The sequence below is a fragment of the Cynocephalus volans genome, chromosome 8 (assembly GCF_027409185.1).
Source record: "Cynocephalus volans isolate mCynVol1 chromosome 8, mCynVol1.pri, whole genome shotgun sequence".
Classification (NCBI taxonomy): Eukaryota; Metazoa; Chordata; class Mammalia; order Dermoptera; family Cynocephalidae; genus Cynocephalus; species Cynocephalus volans.
Genome location: NC_084467.1, coordinates 78409510 through 78426500, shown reverse-complemented (window position 1 = coordinate 78426500; position 16991 = coordinate 78409510). Strand labels below are relative to the sequence as shown.

General features: G+C 38.5%; 1 protein-coding gene across 1 annotated transcript; it reads left to right on the top strand.

Annotated features, from left to right (window-relative positions):
• The first annotated feature begins 267 nt into the window (after positions 1–267).
• Positions 268–16650, top strand: LOC134383444 (guanylate-binding protein 4-like). The gene is made up of 11 exons (XM_063104494.1): positions 268–346; positions 5713–5908; positions 7560–7687; positions 9573–9682; positions 9885–10081; positions 11484–11729; positions 12621–12901; positions 13813–14025; positions 15186–15288; positions 15673–15866; positions 16159–16650. The coding sequence occupies exons 2-11, from the start codon at positions 5719–5721 to the stop codon at positions 16372–16374; spliced, it is 1878 nt and encodes a 625-aa protein (XP_062960564.1). The 5' UTR covers positions 268–346; positions 5713–5718; the 3' UTR covers positions 16375–16650.
• Positions 16651–16991: the final 341 nt, after the last annotated feature.

Sequence of the window (16991 nt, the reverse complement as noted above, 5' to 3'; positions counted from 1 at the left end):
TAGTGTGGCACAAGACTCATCTTGCCTGATGCAGGCAGATGAGTGGACAAAGGAACAGTGGCCTCAATCTGCGAGCACAAAGGGCATAGCGGTTTCCGAAACAGGGTGTGTTTTTCCTTCCAATTCATGCCGCTAACTGCTTCTTCCTGTCTATTCAGAAAGTGCAGAACCTCAGTGTACTTTCGGTTTCCGTTCTCCTCATCCCAAATCATAAGAGTACGGCTGTCACAGTCGCCTTGATTTTCAGCTTCTAAAAAGAACTGTTGCTTTTCCGAGGGGGCAAACGCAGGAGGCAAGAGCGAGAGGCCACTGAGAACTTGTCCGCCGGTCGCAGCGCCCGCGCCAGGTAAGTTCGCTCCTGAACTTGGTCTTCATGCACGTTTGCGCTGACTAACAACAACAACAGATTCCCAACGGCAGACTGCACAGGAGTGGGTGCAGCCTCCACCCTGGCAGGCAGGCAAAGGCAACGGGAGGACCGCGCGGGTCGCCTGGGGACACCAGGCAGCTCAGCGACTCTGTTTGGTCCAGAGGCGGCAGCGAAGCGGCAGTGCAAGCTCCGTATCCCCAGGACGCGCTGCTCGTCCTCGGGCGTCCACCTAGCGCTGCAGCAAAGAGCCCTGCATGGGAGATGTAGGGGTGCATCCTGCCCTCGGCTATGGATAGGGCGCTGAAGTCCTTTCTCTGACTGAGGGACCAAAATCCATCTCCCTTGCAGAGGCGCTGCCGTGGGGTCGCTTCCTCTCCTCGCCCCCTCCTCCCTTCCTCAAACATTCACTGACTGCCCCCTGAAGGACGTTGGAGAAAGAGACTGAAGATGGTGCTTATGCAATTAAATCCTACGAGACTGACTCTTGCTTATGTTTGTATTATCCACATTTACTATTCCATGGATATAACAAAGCTGTATTATATGGAATAGTTCAGTCTCACTCTCACTCATCAATTATTAAAAAAAATTGTAAATTTAAGCATGTTCATACTGCACTGTTTCAAAATATGTCGCCCATGAAAGAACTGCATCAGAATAACCTATGGTACTTATAGAAAATATGGGGTGTGGGGCATTTTAACTGTCACTCCAGATGACTGTCGTGGACAGTAACTTTTGGAAACTGTTGATCATCTACAAGATCTAATATGACTATTTCATTGTACTTATTTGGCATGGATTTGAAAACTTCTTGGTTTGGATACTTCAGTCCTATTCTGAAGTGGAGAAAAAAAAGAAAAAAAGGGAAAAGAAAAAAAGAAAAACAACCAAAACTTTCTAAGCTCATCGACCTTTCCCCAGTGCTTTCTTAAACCTTCTATCTAAGAAAAGAACTCTGCAGTTCCTCCTGTCTATAACAGAGCAGTGAAAGGCTCACGTTTTACTCCATAAATTCTGTTTCCGGACAGCTACAGAAAGTAATTAGAACCCTAGGGTTTGATCTCTGGCAGCCTGTCCTGAATCTGTGCTATGACATCCCAGGAGGCTCTGGCTTCCTCTTGCCTGGCTCATCCTCTGTTGATCCCTCCCTGTCAGCATCTGTCCAAGGCTCCTCTCCTGCCTGCTCTTCCTTCTCATGGGATGAGCCTTTCCTTGCTTGTGCAGGGCCTAGGGCCTTGTCTCCTTCACAACAGCATTGACTCCTGCTTGGGAGATATGTAACTGTTTCTATCTAAAGCCAGTCCTTCACTTTCACTTGGAATTCCACCCTTCCTGCCTCCTTGGATACTTTTTAAATAAAACAAATACTTATACAGCACTTACTATGTAACAGGCATGATTTTAAGTGTGTCATAATATTATAAGATATTTAATTCTCCCACAACCCAATGAGGTAGTTACTATTAATGTTCCCATCTTACAGAAGAAGAAACTGAGGTACAGAGACAGTGAGTACCTCCTCAGTGGTCACACAGCTAGAAAAGGATGGATCCAATATCTGAACTCAGGTAGTTGAGCTCCAGACACACTATATCATGAAGACTTTCTGTAGTCTTCCTTCTCTTTCCAGAATTTTCATTCTTCAGACTCTTTCTCTCTTTCCTTTTCTCGCTCTTTTTCTTTCTTTTTTGCTCACTGACTCTAGCTTTTTTTCCTGCCCTAGCTCTTTTAAGTCTACTGGAGCTCTTCTTTATTATTATCAATGGCTTCAGGAAACCCACTCTTATGATCTGAAAATCCATGGATATGTGTCATTTCATTAATTTTTTTTCTTTCTCTTAGGAATGAAATGGACAATGTTATCTAATCTCAAAAAAGATAGAGATAAAATATAGTGTTGAAAAGCTATGCCGAGGCATTCTTTATCTAGAAATTATACTTGTTTACTGTTTACTATTTCTTTTATTGTCTCAAATGAGGTAAGAGGGCTGTTTTTGCACATCATCATTTAGGCTGCCCCAGATGATGCAGGATTGTGCATGAGTATTACACAGCTCACCCATAATTATACAGGAACAGTGGGCACAACTCCCTCCAATGAAACAGAAGCTCAGTTGCGTCCAGGGAGCTCGGCTTTGACTTGTGGTAGACCTTAGTGTGAGAGCTTTTCTCACCCAGGCTCTAGAACTGCCTGAATGATAGTTTAAAGTAATCCCATGTTGGATAGAAGGCTAGAAATAGTATATTGTCTTACAGAGAATAAAGGGACCGTCAAAATTCTTTGATGGCCTCTGTTTCTTGGGGTCATCAAATGCCCCACTCACTGAGATGAAAAAATCTAAAGTAGTGTCTCACCCAGATTTAGGAACTCTGTCAAATCTGGGCAGATCCTCAAATACTCACTCTACTGCTTCTATTCCTTGTTGTCCAATTAGTAAGAAATATTTTTTCTTCCAGTTACATAAATTAATTCCTAGACTCATTTTGCCCAGGCACTATAAAGATATGTCCTGTACTATCTTGGGAGAGACACATTCTTTATCTGTTCTTCTCTCTCCATTACTCTTCCTTCAAGCCTGCTCAATACACTAAATCTGTCCTTAGCAAGGCTGATGATCACCCGCATTTTGTCTCTTTCTCAGGGAGGCCTTCCAGGGCTACCTATGCATAAATTTAATGGTCAACATTCCATATCCCCATTCCCTGCCTATTTTTCCCCAAAGCACTTAACATTATATACAAGTGTACTTCAAAAGTTTGTGAAGAAATGGAATTAATATAATACAACACTTTCCGTGAACTTTTTGAAGACCCCTTGTGTATATACTCATATTTATGAGGGTATATACATGCACATATATTTTGCTGATTTATGTTATTTATTATTTCTCTCCCCACTAGAATAGAGCTCCACGAGGCAGGCATTTTTATCAATTTTGTTCGCTGCTGTACACTGTGCACCCAGAATAGTGCAGCACATGGCAGGTAACCAATATACGTTTGTTAAATAAATGAACATTAACAAACATAAAGTTGTATTTGGTCCTTTTATATGAACTCTATTCATGTAGTAAGTATTATTGATCATTTTCTCTTTCTTGATACCCACTCGTCCTAGGCTAATGAAACTTATGTTCTCCTAGAAATTGTAGAACCTTCTCTGACTACTCTTTCTGAGTCTCCCTCATATACCATTATGCTTGTAGTTACACCCAAAATATGAGTGTTTTGAGAACTTCACATTCTGCCCTTTGCTTTTCTCATTCTATTATTTTATGCATCCTCTGGTCAAGGTAATATAAAAACATCCTTGCTTTTTCAATGCACTTTTTATAGTCTTTTATGTCTGACTTTCCTGGCAGAACTTTCTCCTGAACTGCACAACAATTCAAGTTAGTATTTAGTGCCTAGTATCTGCTGAGAATTGGGTTCATGTTGGTAAGAAGGTGAATATGCCCACACCCCACTGAGTTTAATGTCAGGAGATAGGAATGAGCATGATAAACTGTGGGTTAAAAGCTCTACTAGTCTGAGATGCTTGTATTCAAGTTTACAAAATTCTATTACAATGAGCTATGAATATACCAGAAATTAAACATGTCCAAAAACCCCAATATACACTGAAAACATACTTACATTTCCGTTTCTCTTACTTTTTGACATCTACTCAGTTACCCATGCTCAAAATCTGGGAGTCATTTTAAAAGCCCTCCCTCTAATTTTAGTCTTTCAAACCATTGCCATGTGCTGTTTCCTCTTATTCTAACTCTCTCCCTTTACCATCTTTACAACCTTCCCTATTTTAGGAAGTTTTTCTTTCTTGTTCTTCCTTCAGTCTATATTAGATCACCTTTCTTTTATTTTGACACCATCCTGTATGCATATCTATCATGGCATTTTTCTATTTATGCTGCAATCAATAAGATATTGTCTATCTCCTTCAATATTCCATAAGCTCTTGAGATATCCATGATTACTCTGACACAGACTGCTTTTTAAATCTTCCAATTTTCATCTTTTTCTTCTCCCACTGTAACAAAACACCTCATTTTTATCTGGACAAGTGACAACCTCCTGGAGAGACTAAATGTCTCAGCTTTCTTTGTGGATAAGCCAATCATGAGATGCAATTTTAGCAAATGAAGTGTGAGCAGAGCGATTATGTGTGATTAATCATCCAGGAGATATCCTTAAACAGAGGAGACCTAGCCTTTTCCCTGCTGGATGGAAGATACACGTGATATGAGCCATTGTGGACCAGGAGGTGGCATGTTGAAGAATGGCTAAGCAGAGAGAGTAGAAGGAACCAGTGCTCCTGATGACCCTGTGAAGCAGAACCATGGACTCTTGCACTTTCAACTTTTGTGACAGAAGGAAATAAAATTTCAGCTTCTTAAACAACATATTTGGGGGGGATAGTCTAACAAATGAATTGAATATTAATTGATATTAGTTCTAAGGTACGGTGAACACTGGGACTATAATATAGTTTATATCCACAGAATTGAGCATGGTGTCAGACTCATTAAATATATAATGAATAAAACATGAAGATAATAAATAAGACTGGGTGTCAATATTATGTCTTTCACAAAAATTAAGATTGACTAAACTCTCCTATTAGACACACACCTTGTAAATTCACAGGTTGGTCTGAAAATACCTTGTTGGTTTATAAGATGACATTGCAGGATTAACAGCATCCATTCAGATCACACTATACATTATAGTAACTTCCTATGTAATTAGTCAACAGAGAACCCTTGGTGTTTCTCCATTAAGACACTTATCAGTTAGGAACAATGTTTATCTGAGGAAGTTGCTTGTGACAGGTAAGTTTTTGTAGCTGATACTATAGTGAGACAGATAGATTACTGTTCCATTTTTACTTCTCCACTGACTGGTTTATAAAATGTCTAACCAATCATTCAGCCTATCTACACTTCCTTTATTTCATCTGGTAAAAAGAGATAAAATTCTATAATCTATAGCGCTCTTTCAAGGATCAGGAAGGTAATGTAAATTAGGCACCATTAACAGAGCTTTTCTCACAGAGGGATTTATTAACTAGGAAATTATTTTCAGAGAAGTGAGTCAATGGAGACAAGTGGTATTCATGTGTTATCATCAATATCATAAGGAATTATTGGAATGAAGGAAAATGAGGTCTATGATCTGCCAATGCGAGGCTACATAATTTTCTCTAATAAACGTACAAAAAGTAGGAAGCTGATACACACATTTCACGAACAGGAAGGCAATATGCGTGCTCCATCAATAACTATTAAAGGTGACTGCAGTAGTTTGTATTCCACTAAGAAACTCTTTTGGATTTTCAGGTTACCATGGCATCGGGACCCAACATGAGGGCTCCCATTTGTCTGGTGGAAAATGAGAAAGAGCAGCTGACAGTGAATCCAGAAGCAATAAAGGTTCTTGAAAAGATTACTCAGCCTGTGATGGTGGTGGCCATTGTAGGGATGTATCGTACGGGGAAATCTTACCTGATGAACCGCCTGGCAGGACAGAACCATGGTGAGTGTTGTCTGAGAACAGGGGCCATTTACTTGGAACCATTGTTAATGCAAGCTGATCATGCCTGCTCTAGGATCATCTTAAGGAAAACCTGACTTCTCCCAAGGAAAACAAAAATTTTAATATTCATTTTTAGTATTTAGCACCAAATTTATAATCCCAACTCCACTCATCCTCAAAATCTCACTCTTTACTCAGTAATAAAGAAGAATTATCCCCAAACTATCTAGTGATTCACTCCAGTAGTCTTTTGAACAAAATTAATTCTCCCCTATTCAGAAGGTCAACTCCTGTAATTATCCCATTTCTTTCTCCCACATTATTTTTGTTAAAACTATAGGGTGATTCCAAGAAGTATAGAAATGTAGTACAATATGCCTTATTTTTAAAAAATAAGGAAGGAAGGAAGTAGGGAAGGGAAGGGAAGGATCTTTGTTTATCCCATATTCCAGTGGAGCTGCTTTCTGATTTTTCTGCACCACTTCATTGCTAAACTTTAATTATACTCACTTCTCTTTCTTTAGTTTTTTCAAATATATAGATATAAACTACAGAAGAGTGCAAAAAATACAATATACAATAAAGCTAATAAATATAAAGTGAATCCTTATTTATTCACTGACCTGGTCAAGAAATAAAACTCTGTTAACACTCAAACACCCAAATCACACCACCTCACACCTTCCTACTGCCCGTCAATATTTTGATTTTCATTATACTTGCACCATTGACTTTCAAAAATAATTTTACAATCTATGTATGCATCTGTAAAAAACAGTTTAGTTTGACCTATTTTTAAACTTTGTAGAAAGGGAATACATAAATAATTTATATGTAATTATACAACATATATATTGTATATAGTCTTTGAAGTTCTATAAATGCATATACTGTATGTGTTCTTTGGTTTCTTGCTTTTTTTGCTTAACAAGAATTTGTAAGATTCATCCAGTCCGTCATCTGTATCATTAAATTATTTATTTTCAATATTTTATAGTATACCACTGTATAAAGATACCATTATTTATTCATTCGTTGTGGTGAACATTGGTTTATTTCCAATGTTTATCTTTTCTGAACAAGGCTGTCATACACATTCTTTTATTTTATTCTGGTGCATATTTACACAAACTTCCCATGTATAACATAGTCAGATGTGGAATTGCTAGGTCACAGGGCATTGTACATTCTTCATTTCCAGATAATATCAAATAGCTTTTTAAACTTTATGTGCAATTTACATGCTTATTAGCAGCAACTGAGAATTGTTCGCATCCTTGCAAAAATTCAGTAATGTAAGATTTTAAATTTTTGCTGATGTGATGACTGTTTAGTTAAATGTCATATGCCTCATTATAGGTAAGGCTGAGAACTTTTTCACATGTTACTATTTGTATTTTCTCTTTTGTTAAATGTCTGTTCAAGTCTTTTTTTTTTTTTAATTAGACCATCTCATTTGCTTCTTATTGATCTTCAGAGAATGGGCCCATGCTCTTATTAATCCTTTCTGCCTATGAAGACAATGCAGCCACTTTTTGTGCTCTGATGTCTTACACTTTCTGTAGCTCAGTACCATTAGGGGTTGAATCTCAATCTGCTGTATTCTCAGAATCTACACACATCCATGTTGCTTTCTTCTCTTCTCATGCAGGTTTCCATCTGGGCCCCACAGTGAGATCTGAAACCAAGGGCATCTGGATGTGGTGTGTACCTCACCCTTCCAAGCCAAAATTTACCATTGTTCTTCTGGACACTGAGGGCCTGGGGGATGTGGAAAAGGTAAGTCAGAATGCCATGGAGGAATTTTCTTTGTTCTTGATTCTCCACTTACCATTAAATTTGTTACTGCAATTCAGCTTCTCTGAATTATTCCTGAAAACTGCAAATCTTGTGATGGATAATGAGGCTAAATTCTGTTTCTTTGAACTTACTTCCTTGGTTAGATAAAAATTTTGGGTACGTTATGGTAAGATATTGTTATTTTTGCACTTGATGAATGATATAATTTAATACATATTTATCGAGGCTCTGAATTCCAGGGCTTTGTACTATACACTAAAGTTACTGCAGTAAAAACGTAAAGGCCTAGAGCTGAGTTCAGGAGCCAACCAATACGCAGTGTGATCAGTGCAAAGGGCCATGGATGCACAGAAGTAGGCATCTAACCTAGTTATGTGGGCTAGAGAAGGCTTCCTGGAGGAAATGCTATCTAAACTGTAACCTGTTAGGTTAATAGGACTGCATTAGTGTTCTAGAGCTGACATAACAAAACACCACAAACTGAATGGCTAAACAACATAAATTTACTGCATCATAGTTCTGGAAGCTAGAAGTCCAAGATCAAGATGTTGGCAAGGTGATTCCTTCTGAGAAATGTGAGGGACAGACTTTTCTGTGTCTCTCCCCTAGCTTTTGGTAATCTTTGGCATTCCATGGCTTGTAGATGCATTACTCTGATTACTGTCTTCATGTCTGTCTCCATGTCTAAATCCCCCTCTTTCATAAAGACACCAGTCATATTGAATTAGGGCTCACTGTAATGACCTCATTTTAACTTGATTACCTCTGTAAAGACCCTATCTTCAAATAAGATCACATTTTATGATACTGGGGATTAGGATTACAATATATCTTTTTCTGGGGGTGAGGGGACACAATTCAACCCATAATAGGGAGCTACCAGTTCAAGTATGTAGATATGATGGGGTTAGAAGTAGAAACTGAAAATAAGGTTCGGTTAAATAATGTATTTAAATAATCCTTAGAAAAGCTTCAGCTAAAGCAGGGATGTTCATAAAGGTTTTGGTTCAAGTCTCTGGATTTTGGAGATAACTATTCTCTGATTTCTATAAAAGCATGACCTTGGCCCACCAAGAATATTTTAAATGGGATAATTTTAAGTACTTTTTTCTTTATAGTATTGGATACAACAAATCATTTTTCTTATTTTACATTACTTTGAGTAATTACTCATGCTTTATAATATTTCTGAATTGTCTGGTGGTGGTCTTTATGCATGTATGATCTCTTCAAATCTACAATTATATATTCTATCAATTTTTAAAAATGCAGCTATTTTGAACCTACAGCCATGGTATCCCAGTCACACATAGTTGCTTATCACTCTGAAACTGCACACGACTTGTTCCCATATATTGAAATTATCTATTTTCCTTTCTATAATAGCATTTCATTCTACTACTGGCAGAGATTATCATCTTGATTGCATTTATATGTTTACATGCTGTCTTCTCCTCCAGACTGTCATATGGAACCTTGCATCCACATGGATAAATGTAGTGTCTGGTGTTTTGTAGATGCCCAGTGAATAGTTGTTGAATTTAATTGAATAATTGCTGTCCCTAATATAGCCACTATCAATAAAACTTTGCTAATATAATGATTTCTAAATAATGTTGTTTCTAGGCATTGTTTTAATATTTTACGCATGTTGGCAATGTCATCATTTCTGTTAATAGCTGAGGAAACTGAGACCCTGAGAGGAGTCAACATTAATACTAAAAAATGAAGTTTGAATTTAGGATATTCTTTAAAACTTTTTTCTTTGTTCTTCTATTCTGCTATATTTCAGTGGAAGTATTGAATGAACAATTGAATGAATAAAGAGTAGACTCCTTAATCCTTGCTGTAATGTTTTTTACAGGGTGACCCTAAGAATGACTCGTGGATCTTTGCCCTGGCCGTGCTCCTGAGCAGCACCTTTGTCTACAACAGCATGAGCACCATCAACCACCAGGCCCTGGAGCAGCTGCAGTATCCTTCCAGGAGCTGAGCACCATGCTTCATTGAGTTTATGGGAATGGAAACTGAAACTGTTTCTTCTTGCCAGTAACTCAATTGTCATGGTTGAGGAGTATGGACACCAGACTAAAGGAAATGCTTATAAAATTGGTTTCTAAGTGAGATCTGAAAATTGGGGTATAGGATGCTTCTCATTCCTTAGCTAAGATCCCAGCTATGTGACTGAACTATCAGAGCTAATCAGGGCAAAATCCACTTTGAGATCTGATGAAGCAGATGACTCTGATGAGTTTGTGAGTTTCTTTCCAGACTTTGTCTGGACTGTACGAGATTTCACCCTGGAGCTGAAGTTAAACGAACGTACCATCACAGCAGATGAGTACCTGGAGAATGCCTTGAAGCTGATCCCAGGTATCAGAACATGATCTGAGTGGTAAAGCTTCAGAAGCGGGGCAGGATCAACTAAGTTCTGCTATTTATCCCTTGACACAAATGTTTATTTGAGACCATGCTAATGATAACTTGTGATGGTTGAAAGATGATTGGTGGTTAGTTTTCACGGGTTCTTATTACTTTAATATGTTCAGCTGCTGGAGTTTAAGCTCACTAAGGAAAATAAGTTCCCGTTATTGAAATAAATGATTTTAGGCTAATTAGTACCATGAAAAAAATTATCCAGATTACAATACATGCTATAACTTGCGAAGGTCCACATACTGTGCTCCTTATTAAGTGTTCCTCCTGTTCTATACTGAGAAAAATAGCTCATAAAATTGAACACTGATAGATACAGAATCGCATGAAGTAAAGCGACCTAATATTTAAAACATATTTCACACAGTATATTTCACTAGCGTCTGGTTAGTTACATCCTTCAGAGAAAGGATATTTACACAGAAATAGTCGAGGGAAAACACTGACACATCTTTCCAGTAAGGTTGTCAAATCTTTCCTTTCACCTTTCTCATAACATCACTCCTTTCATTCCATAGCCTTACACAAGAAGCTATCATTTTAACAGTGTAGATTTATTACATGTACTGTATTTAGCAAGGTGGATAACTGATGGCACCCAGATAGAATATAAATATTTCTTTTTTCATGTTTTTTACTCATCTTTTCAACAAACGTTATTGAACAACTTGGGTGCCACTGGATCACTCTGTAAGGCTCTGTCAAGTCTGATACAGGAAAGTGAAGAGGTATTCAAATTACATTTAAGTTAACATTAATTTTTAGAGTTTTCAGTTAACCGAATCTCTAAACATATTTATGGAGGGTATCTGTTTATGGCTGATATTTACAAAAGATTTTCTTTACTAACCTGGGTATCATTTGCCCTCTTCCTGACATTTTTCCTAGCAGCATCTTATCCTTTTCTGATTTCATTTTATTTTAAGGCCCACATTTCATTTCTGACAAGGGTTCAGTAAGATCAGAAAAGCACTTTTAACCCTTTTCTTTCATTAGTGGATCATTCAATAAACATTTTGATAATTTTGTTAATCCACTGGAGTTCATACGGGTACTGAAAAAAACAAACAAATTATTATTCCCTATCCGTTGGATGGGTGCCTCCTCTTGCTCTCTAAAATTACTTCCTCGCCTTTTGCTGTGAGCAGAAATGGATTCTCTTTGCCTTAGATGTTTGGCACAAGCTTGACTTGCAAGGAGGTATTGCATAATTGGATTAAAGGAGATTTACAGGCAAAGGAGCTGCGATGATGTACAGATCTCTGGGAGTGGAAATCCTCAGTGCCTTGTCTGAAGACTGTCCTCTCAATAACCAATTTTTTTGCCTTTCCTTTTCCAGGCAGAAATCCCAAAATTCAAAATTCCAACATGCCTAGGGAGTGTATCAAGCATTTCTTTCCAAAACGGAAGTGTTTTGTCTTTGATAGACCTATAAAAGAAAAAGATCTCTTAGTCCATATTGAGGAAGTGCCAGAAGACCAGCTGGATTGTAATTTCCGGGTGCAATCAGGAAATTTCTGTTCCTACATTTTCACCAATACCAATCCCAAGACCTTGAGAGAGAATATCATTGTCACTGGGAGCCGTGAGTTACCCTTGCCCCAAAACATGTCTCTTTGTTTTTCACTGTGTGTGATGAAGCTTTGATCATATTCTTTTTTCCCCCCAAATGATATGAATATAGGGCAATAGTTGTTCATGTCGCACAGAAAAAAATTTTTCTTTCCTAATTATCATCTCTTTACATGAGGGTTTATTGAGACCTACTATATCTTAAGAAACTACTCCACTGATCATATAAGCACAAACTGTGCAAGAGAGAATACCTGTGTTTAAGGTGAAATCCTATGGGTTAAGTGCCTCTCTGTGTAGGTAGAAAAGATATTTTGTGAATGTACTCTAGTTATAAAGTAAATAGCAGGCCAAGAGTCCCTAAAAGTTCATTGAGAGTTTGAGAACAAAATTTAGTATACTCTTATGTACAGAGATGGCTTTCATGATACATGAGCTATGCAGTTGTGCAGGGCCTTGTGTTGAGAAGAGCTTTTCACTGGGTTTAATGCCCTCAGTCATTGTCCTAAAATTATTGATGATTTTTAATTTTACTTGGAAATTTGCATTTTCATTTGGGACTGGGCTCCACAGACTACGCATTCGGTCTCATTTATGTAATTTGCGTTTGCCTGTCTTATCTACTTCTTTTTTAGTTGGTACAAAAAATTGTTTATCAGAAACCCCAGATCATATTGTTGGTTACCAGTATTTTAAATAGTAATATATGAATGAAAAGCATTAAAGAATAAATGAGTACTTTTTGAAAAACAATAGTGTTGCTAGAAAGAATACGGATTTTTTTTAAAAAAGGAAAATTTTATGCTACGTAAAGTTTTGGTGATTTTTAGTATGCTGTTTTTTAAACCCTGTGGGGGGGAATTGGTAACTTGATCTTTATTGCTAAATTACTTGGCTCATTCAGGGCTGGGGGCTCTGGTGGAGACCTACGTCAATGCAATTAACAGTGGATCAGTACCTTGTTTGGAGAACGCGGTGGCAACTCTGGCCCAGCGTGAGAACTCAGTGGCCATGCAGAAGGCAGCCGGCCACTACAGTGAGCAGATGGCCCAGCGCGTGAGGCTCCCCACAGACACGCTGCAGGAGCTGCTGGACGTGCACGCGGCCTGTGAGAGGGAGGCCATTTCAGTCTTCATGAAGTTCTCCTTCAAGGATGAAAATCAGGAGTTCCAGAGCAAGCTTGTGGTACTCATTTAACTGTTTTCTTTCTGATTCCTGTCCTTCTGGAATGATACATAGAGCCTACCTTTTTGACCCTTTGGATTATCTCCTATTCATAGTAGAAGGAGCCTGGTTCTTGTGAGTGACAGAGTTCCACAGGGTGATAGTTCACCATTTATCTAAAAGATGGCCATTTAATTAATTTGCTATTGTTACATACCAAATTGCCATAATTTTAGCAGCTTAAAACAACAAACATGTATTAGCTCACAGTTCTGCAGGTCAGAAGTCCAGCACAGCATGCTTGGGTGTTCTGTCCAGGGTATTTCGAGGCTGGACACATGATATTAGCCACATTAAGTCCTCATCTGCAGGCTCCGGGGAGCCTGAAAACTCAATGAGGTTGTTGGTGGAATCCATTCCCTTGGATCTTACTTTACAAGTGAAAGCAAAAAATGTCTTTGCTATATCTTCACACACTCAAATGCTCATTGGGAGAATTAACAAAGGGTTTCAAATGTTATATAGAGAAAACTTAAGCCGTTATTGGGTGGGTTCCTTTTTCATGTATACATTTTCACCCATAGCAACACCAATCTGAGGAAACTCTACTCCCGGTCACATTCAAATTTCTATTGCTCATCTGATAGTCGGATCACAGTTAATCATAGCTCAACTGAAAGAACCATGCAGTTCATGTTGTCCAACCTCATCACTTTACAGAGAATGTGCCTGGCCCCAAAGAAACTAAGGGACTTTCCAAGATTACACAGGAAATTGGTGAGAAGTGAGACTAAAACAAGTCTCCTGACCCCTGGTCTATTTTCCACGTCCCAGTCCACTCTGAGGCCATCAGACTGTTTCTGCCAAGAGATCACAGTTGGACCTTCCTTCTAACAGCTTCTTTCTTTTATATATCTACATTTGTCTGGTAGGACATCATAGAGGAAAAAAAGGAAGATTTCTTGCTGCAGAATGAAGAGGCATCTGTCAAATATTGCCAGACTGAGCTTAAGCAGCTATCAGAATCCCTGGTGGAAAGCATTTCAAGAGGAACTTTCTCTGTTCCTGGAGGGCACTGTCTGTACTTAGAAGCAAAGAAGAAGGTTGAACAGGATTATAAGCTAGTGCCCAGGAAAGGAGTTAAGGTGAGGAATAAGAAATTAGGGGATGGATAGCAGAGTAGAGTCAAAGAGTCTTTGTCGCTCCTTCTTTACATTTAAGACCACAACTGTTTGTGAAGGGAGAGCAGAGCATACTATGTCTCGGCATTTTTAGCTCTCATATCCATAGGTAATTATTCTTGAGGAAACTGGAAATATCTCTTCCCCAGAACAGGACATCGAATCAGGAATCCCAAGTGGAGAAGAACATTTCTTTCATTGTACAAACAATGTGATTGTTTTTGAGCTAAGCACAGGGGATTCAAAGATTAAATACATACTTGTTCTCAAGATGTTGATGTTCTTGCCTGAGATACAGACAAGTAGTCAACTGGATACGGTGCGGTGAGGGTTATCATCCTGGAATGAACAGATAAAAATAATGATGACAATTATGGTGATACCATTACTACTACTAATAATCATAATAATGCTGACACATAGTTAGCACTCTCTATACCATGTATGGGGTAGGATGTGTGTTTTAATATACAAAGTATATTCAAGGTATATGGGAAAAAACCTACAGTTAGGTGCTTCTTTTGAAGTTAAAATTTAATCCCTGGAATAATATTATGAATTAGGTATTACTGTTATCCACATGTGAAAGTTGAAAAATGTGATACACAGAGAGGTTAATGAATTGCCAAGGTCACAGTGCCTGTAAATAGGAGAGCTGGTAGCTTAATGTACTTAACAGCCATTCAAAACTCAGAAGTCAGCTCACAAATGCTTCTTATAAGAGGAAATAAAGGGTCAAGATGAAATATCAATGGATGTTATTGGGGTTAAAAAAGAATAGACAAGCATCCTGGCAGAAGAAAAGAACGCTTAAATAAATATATTAAACAACAGAAGCTATGTTTCATAGAGGCACACAAATCTGGTTGGATGTAACCTGGGGTGGTTATTGGAAGACTTTGCTGGAAGAAAAGACTGGGGAACAAGGAAGGAGGCTGCTAGGTATGGTTCTCATATCCTACAAAAGAGTTTGGAATTTATATTGTGGTTGTGGAAGGAAAAGAAGCATGGGTGATCTTAAGGAAAATGAAAAATTTATCGAGTAAGATTTATAGCTTTATAATTTGCCCAGCAAGAGATTAGATCTTTACAGCATGACATTTCTTTGCTCCTTGTTTCCTCAGGCAAACGAGGTGCTCCAGAATTTCCTGCAGTCACAGGTGGCTATAGAAAAATCCATCCTGCAGTCAGACAAAGCCCTCACAGACGGAGAGAAGGCCTTAGCAGGTACAGAGGCAGGGCAGCTCACAGCACAGAGGGTAGGTTCCTTCAACATCCTCTGAGAGATAGGACAGGAAGACCATCCTGAAACCTTTCTCTCCTACTAGAGATTTTCAGATTTAGCAGATTGTGCAATCCACAGTAAGAGGGTATGCTCTTTGTTTCAGGAAGGTCTTCCTGTCAGTTGGGGTTCTATGTCAGCCAGACAGTCAGATAGATAGATAGATGCCTTTCCAATAACGTTCTCAAATGTGCTCTAGATGATGTGGTGACCAGGAGAATTCAGAAATTCCCTACCTACTTTTCAAAATTGGTTTGATCTGAGCTCAGGAGGGCAGGACTCAGGCCTGACTGTTGTTTTCCTCCCTCTCGAAAACCTTTGTGGAACAGCTGAGCGGGCCAAGACGGAGGCGGCTGAGAAGGAGCAGGAGCTGCTCAGACAGAAACAGAAGGAGCAGCAGCAAATGATGGAGGCTCAAGAGAGAAGCTACCAGGAAAACATGGCCCAACTGAAGGAGAAGATGGAGCAGGAAAGGGAAAACCTTCTAAGAGAGCAGGAAAGGATGCTGGAGCACAAGCTGAAGGTGAGTCTGGATGGGGTTGGAGCACATCTTACAGGGATAGTTCTCAGGTCTGACCTTGTCCCCAAACCTCCTTACCCTCATGGAGATGGTGCTGAGGACACCACAGGAAGCTACAAAGCATGGCCACTCTGACTACCCAGATCCAAATGTATGAGAAAATTGGACAAATTCATCATAGAGTACTTTGGAGACAGGAAACTAAACACATGTGCTTAGCCGCTGAATTTGTTAAAGGCAAAACCCCTGACTCTCAATAATTGTGGTTTTCAAAGTGTTCTTTTTCATGCTATAGGTCCAAGAAGAATTGCTTGCTGAAGGATTTAAAAGGAAATCTGAAGAGCTGAATACAGAGATAGATCGACTAAAAAAGGAGATTGAAAGAACTAAAGAAGATAAATACTCATGGGCTAAACTTGTCGTTGGTGAGCTTGTCCGTGGGCTCACTGCACAAATTCCAGGACTTTGTAAGAAATTCTACCAAGGGCTGAAAATTATTAGAAAAAAATGAAATAGGCTCAGAATTCCTGTTAGGAAACTATTAATGAGTCTTCTTTTGTTATTCAGTGGCTCATTTTTAAAGTGTCATGCTAATTTCATTTTTTAAAAAGTGATCACCTAATACTTCAGGGCCTGCCACACAGAAGAGATGTGATATAAATCTAAATAATTAAATTAATGAGAAACAAGTTTGATGATATAATGAAAGAAAAGACTACATTTACGATAGCACTGAAACAGATAAAATACTGCAGAATACAATTATCAAGAAGTATGTAAAATTCACATAAAGAAAATTTTTAAATATTGCTGAAAGACACATTTTTAAGAAACGTGAACAGAAATAAAAATGTTGATATTCTTTAAGTCGATATACACAAATACATTTAATGTAACGTAAATAAATAAATGAAAAATGAGAAGAGACTAGTTCTTCTGTGTTAAAACATCCCAGCATATAGCGTAGTGGTACTGGCGTGTGAATACTGAAATAGCAATAAAATGGACATGCAGGTATTATAGCTCTTCCCTGCTACCTGCATTGAATGTAACAAGTAGATGAGAACCTTAAAACAATGTATCTGCAACAGCGTGATATCTCTCTGTGAAACAGCGTGCACAGTGAGC

Excerpts from the sequence above, each read along its gene's own strand:
- LOC134383444 (XM_063104494.1), top strand. The coding sequence starts at position 5,719 with ATGGCATCGGGACCCAACATGAGGGCTCCCATTTGTCTGGTGGAAAAT. Across the intron at positions 9,683-9,884 it reads CAGGCCCTGGAGCAGCTGCA|CTATGTGACTGAACTATCAG; the intron begins GTATCCTTCCAG and ends CTAAGATCCCAG. Across the intron at positions 12,902-13,812 it reads AGTTCCAGAGCAAGCTTGTG|GACATCATAGAGGAAAAAAA; the intron begins GTACTCATTTAA and ends TTTGTCTGGTAG.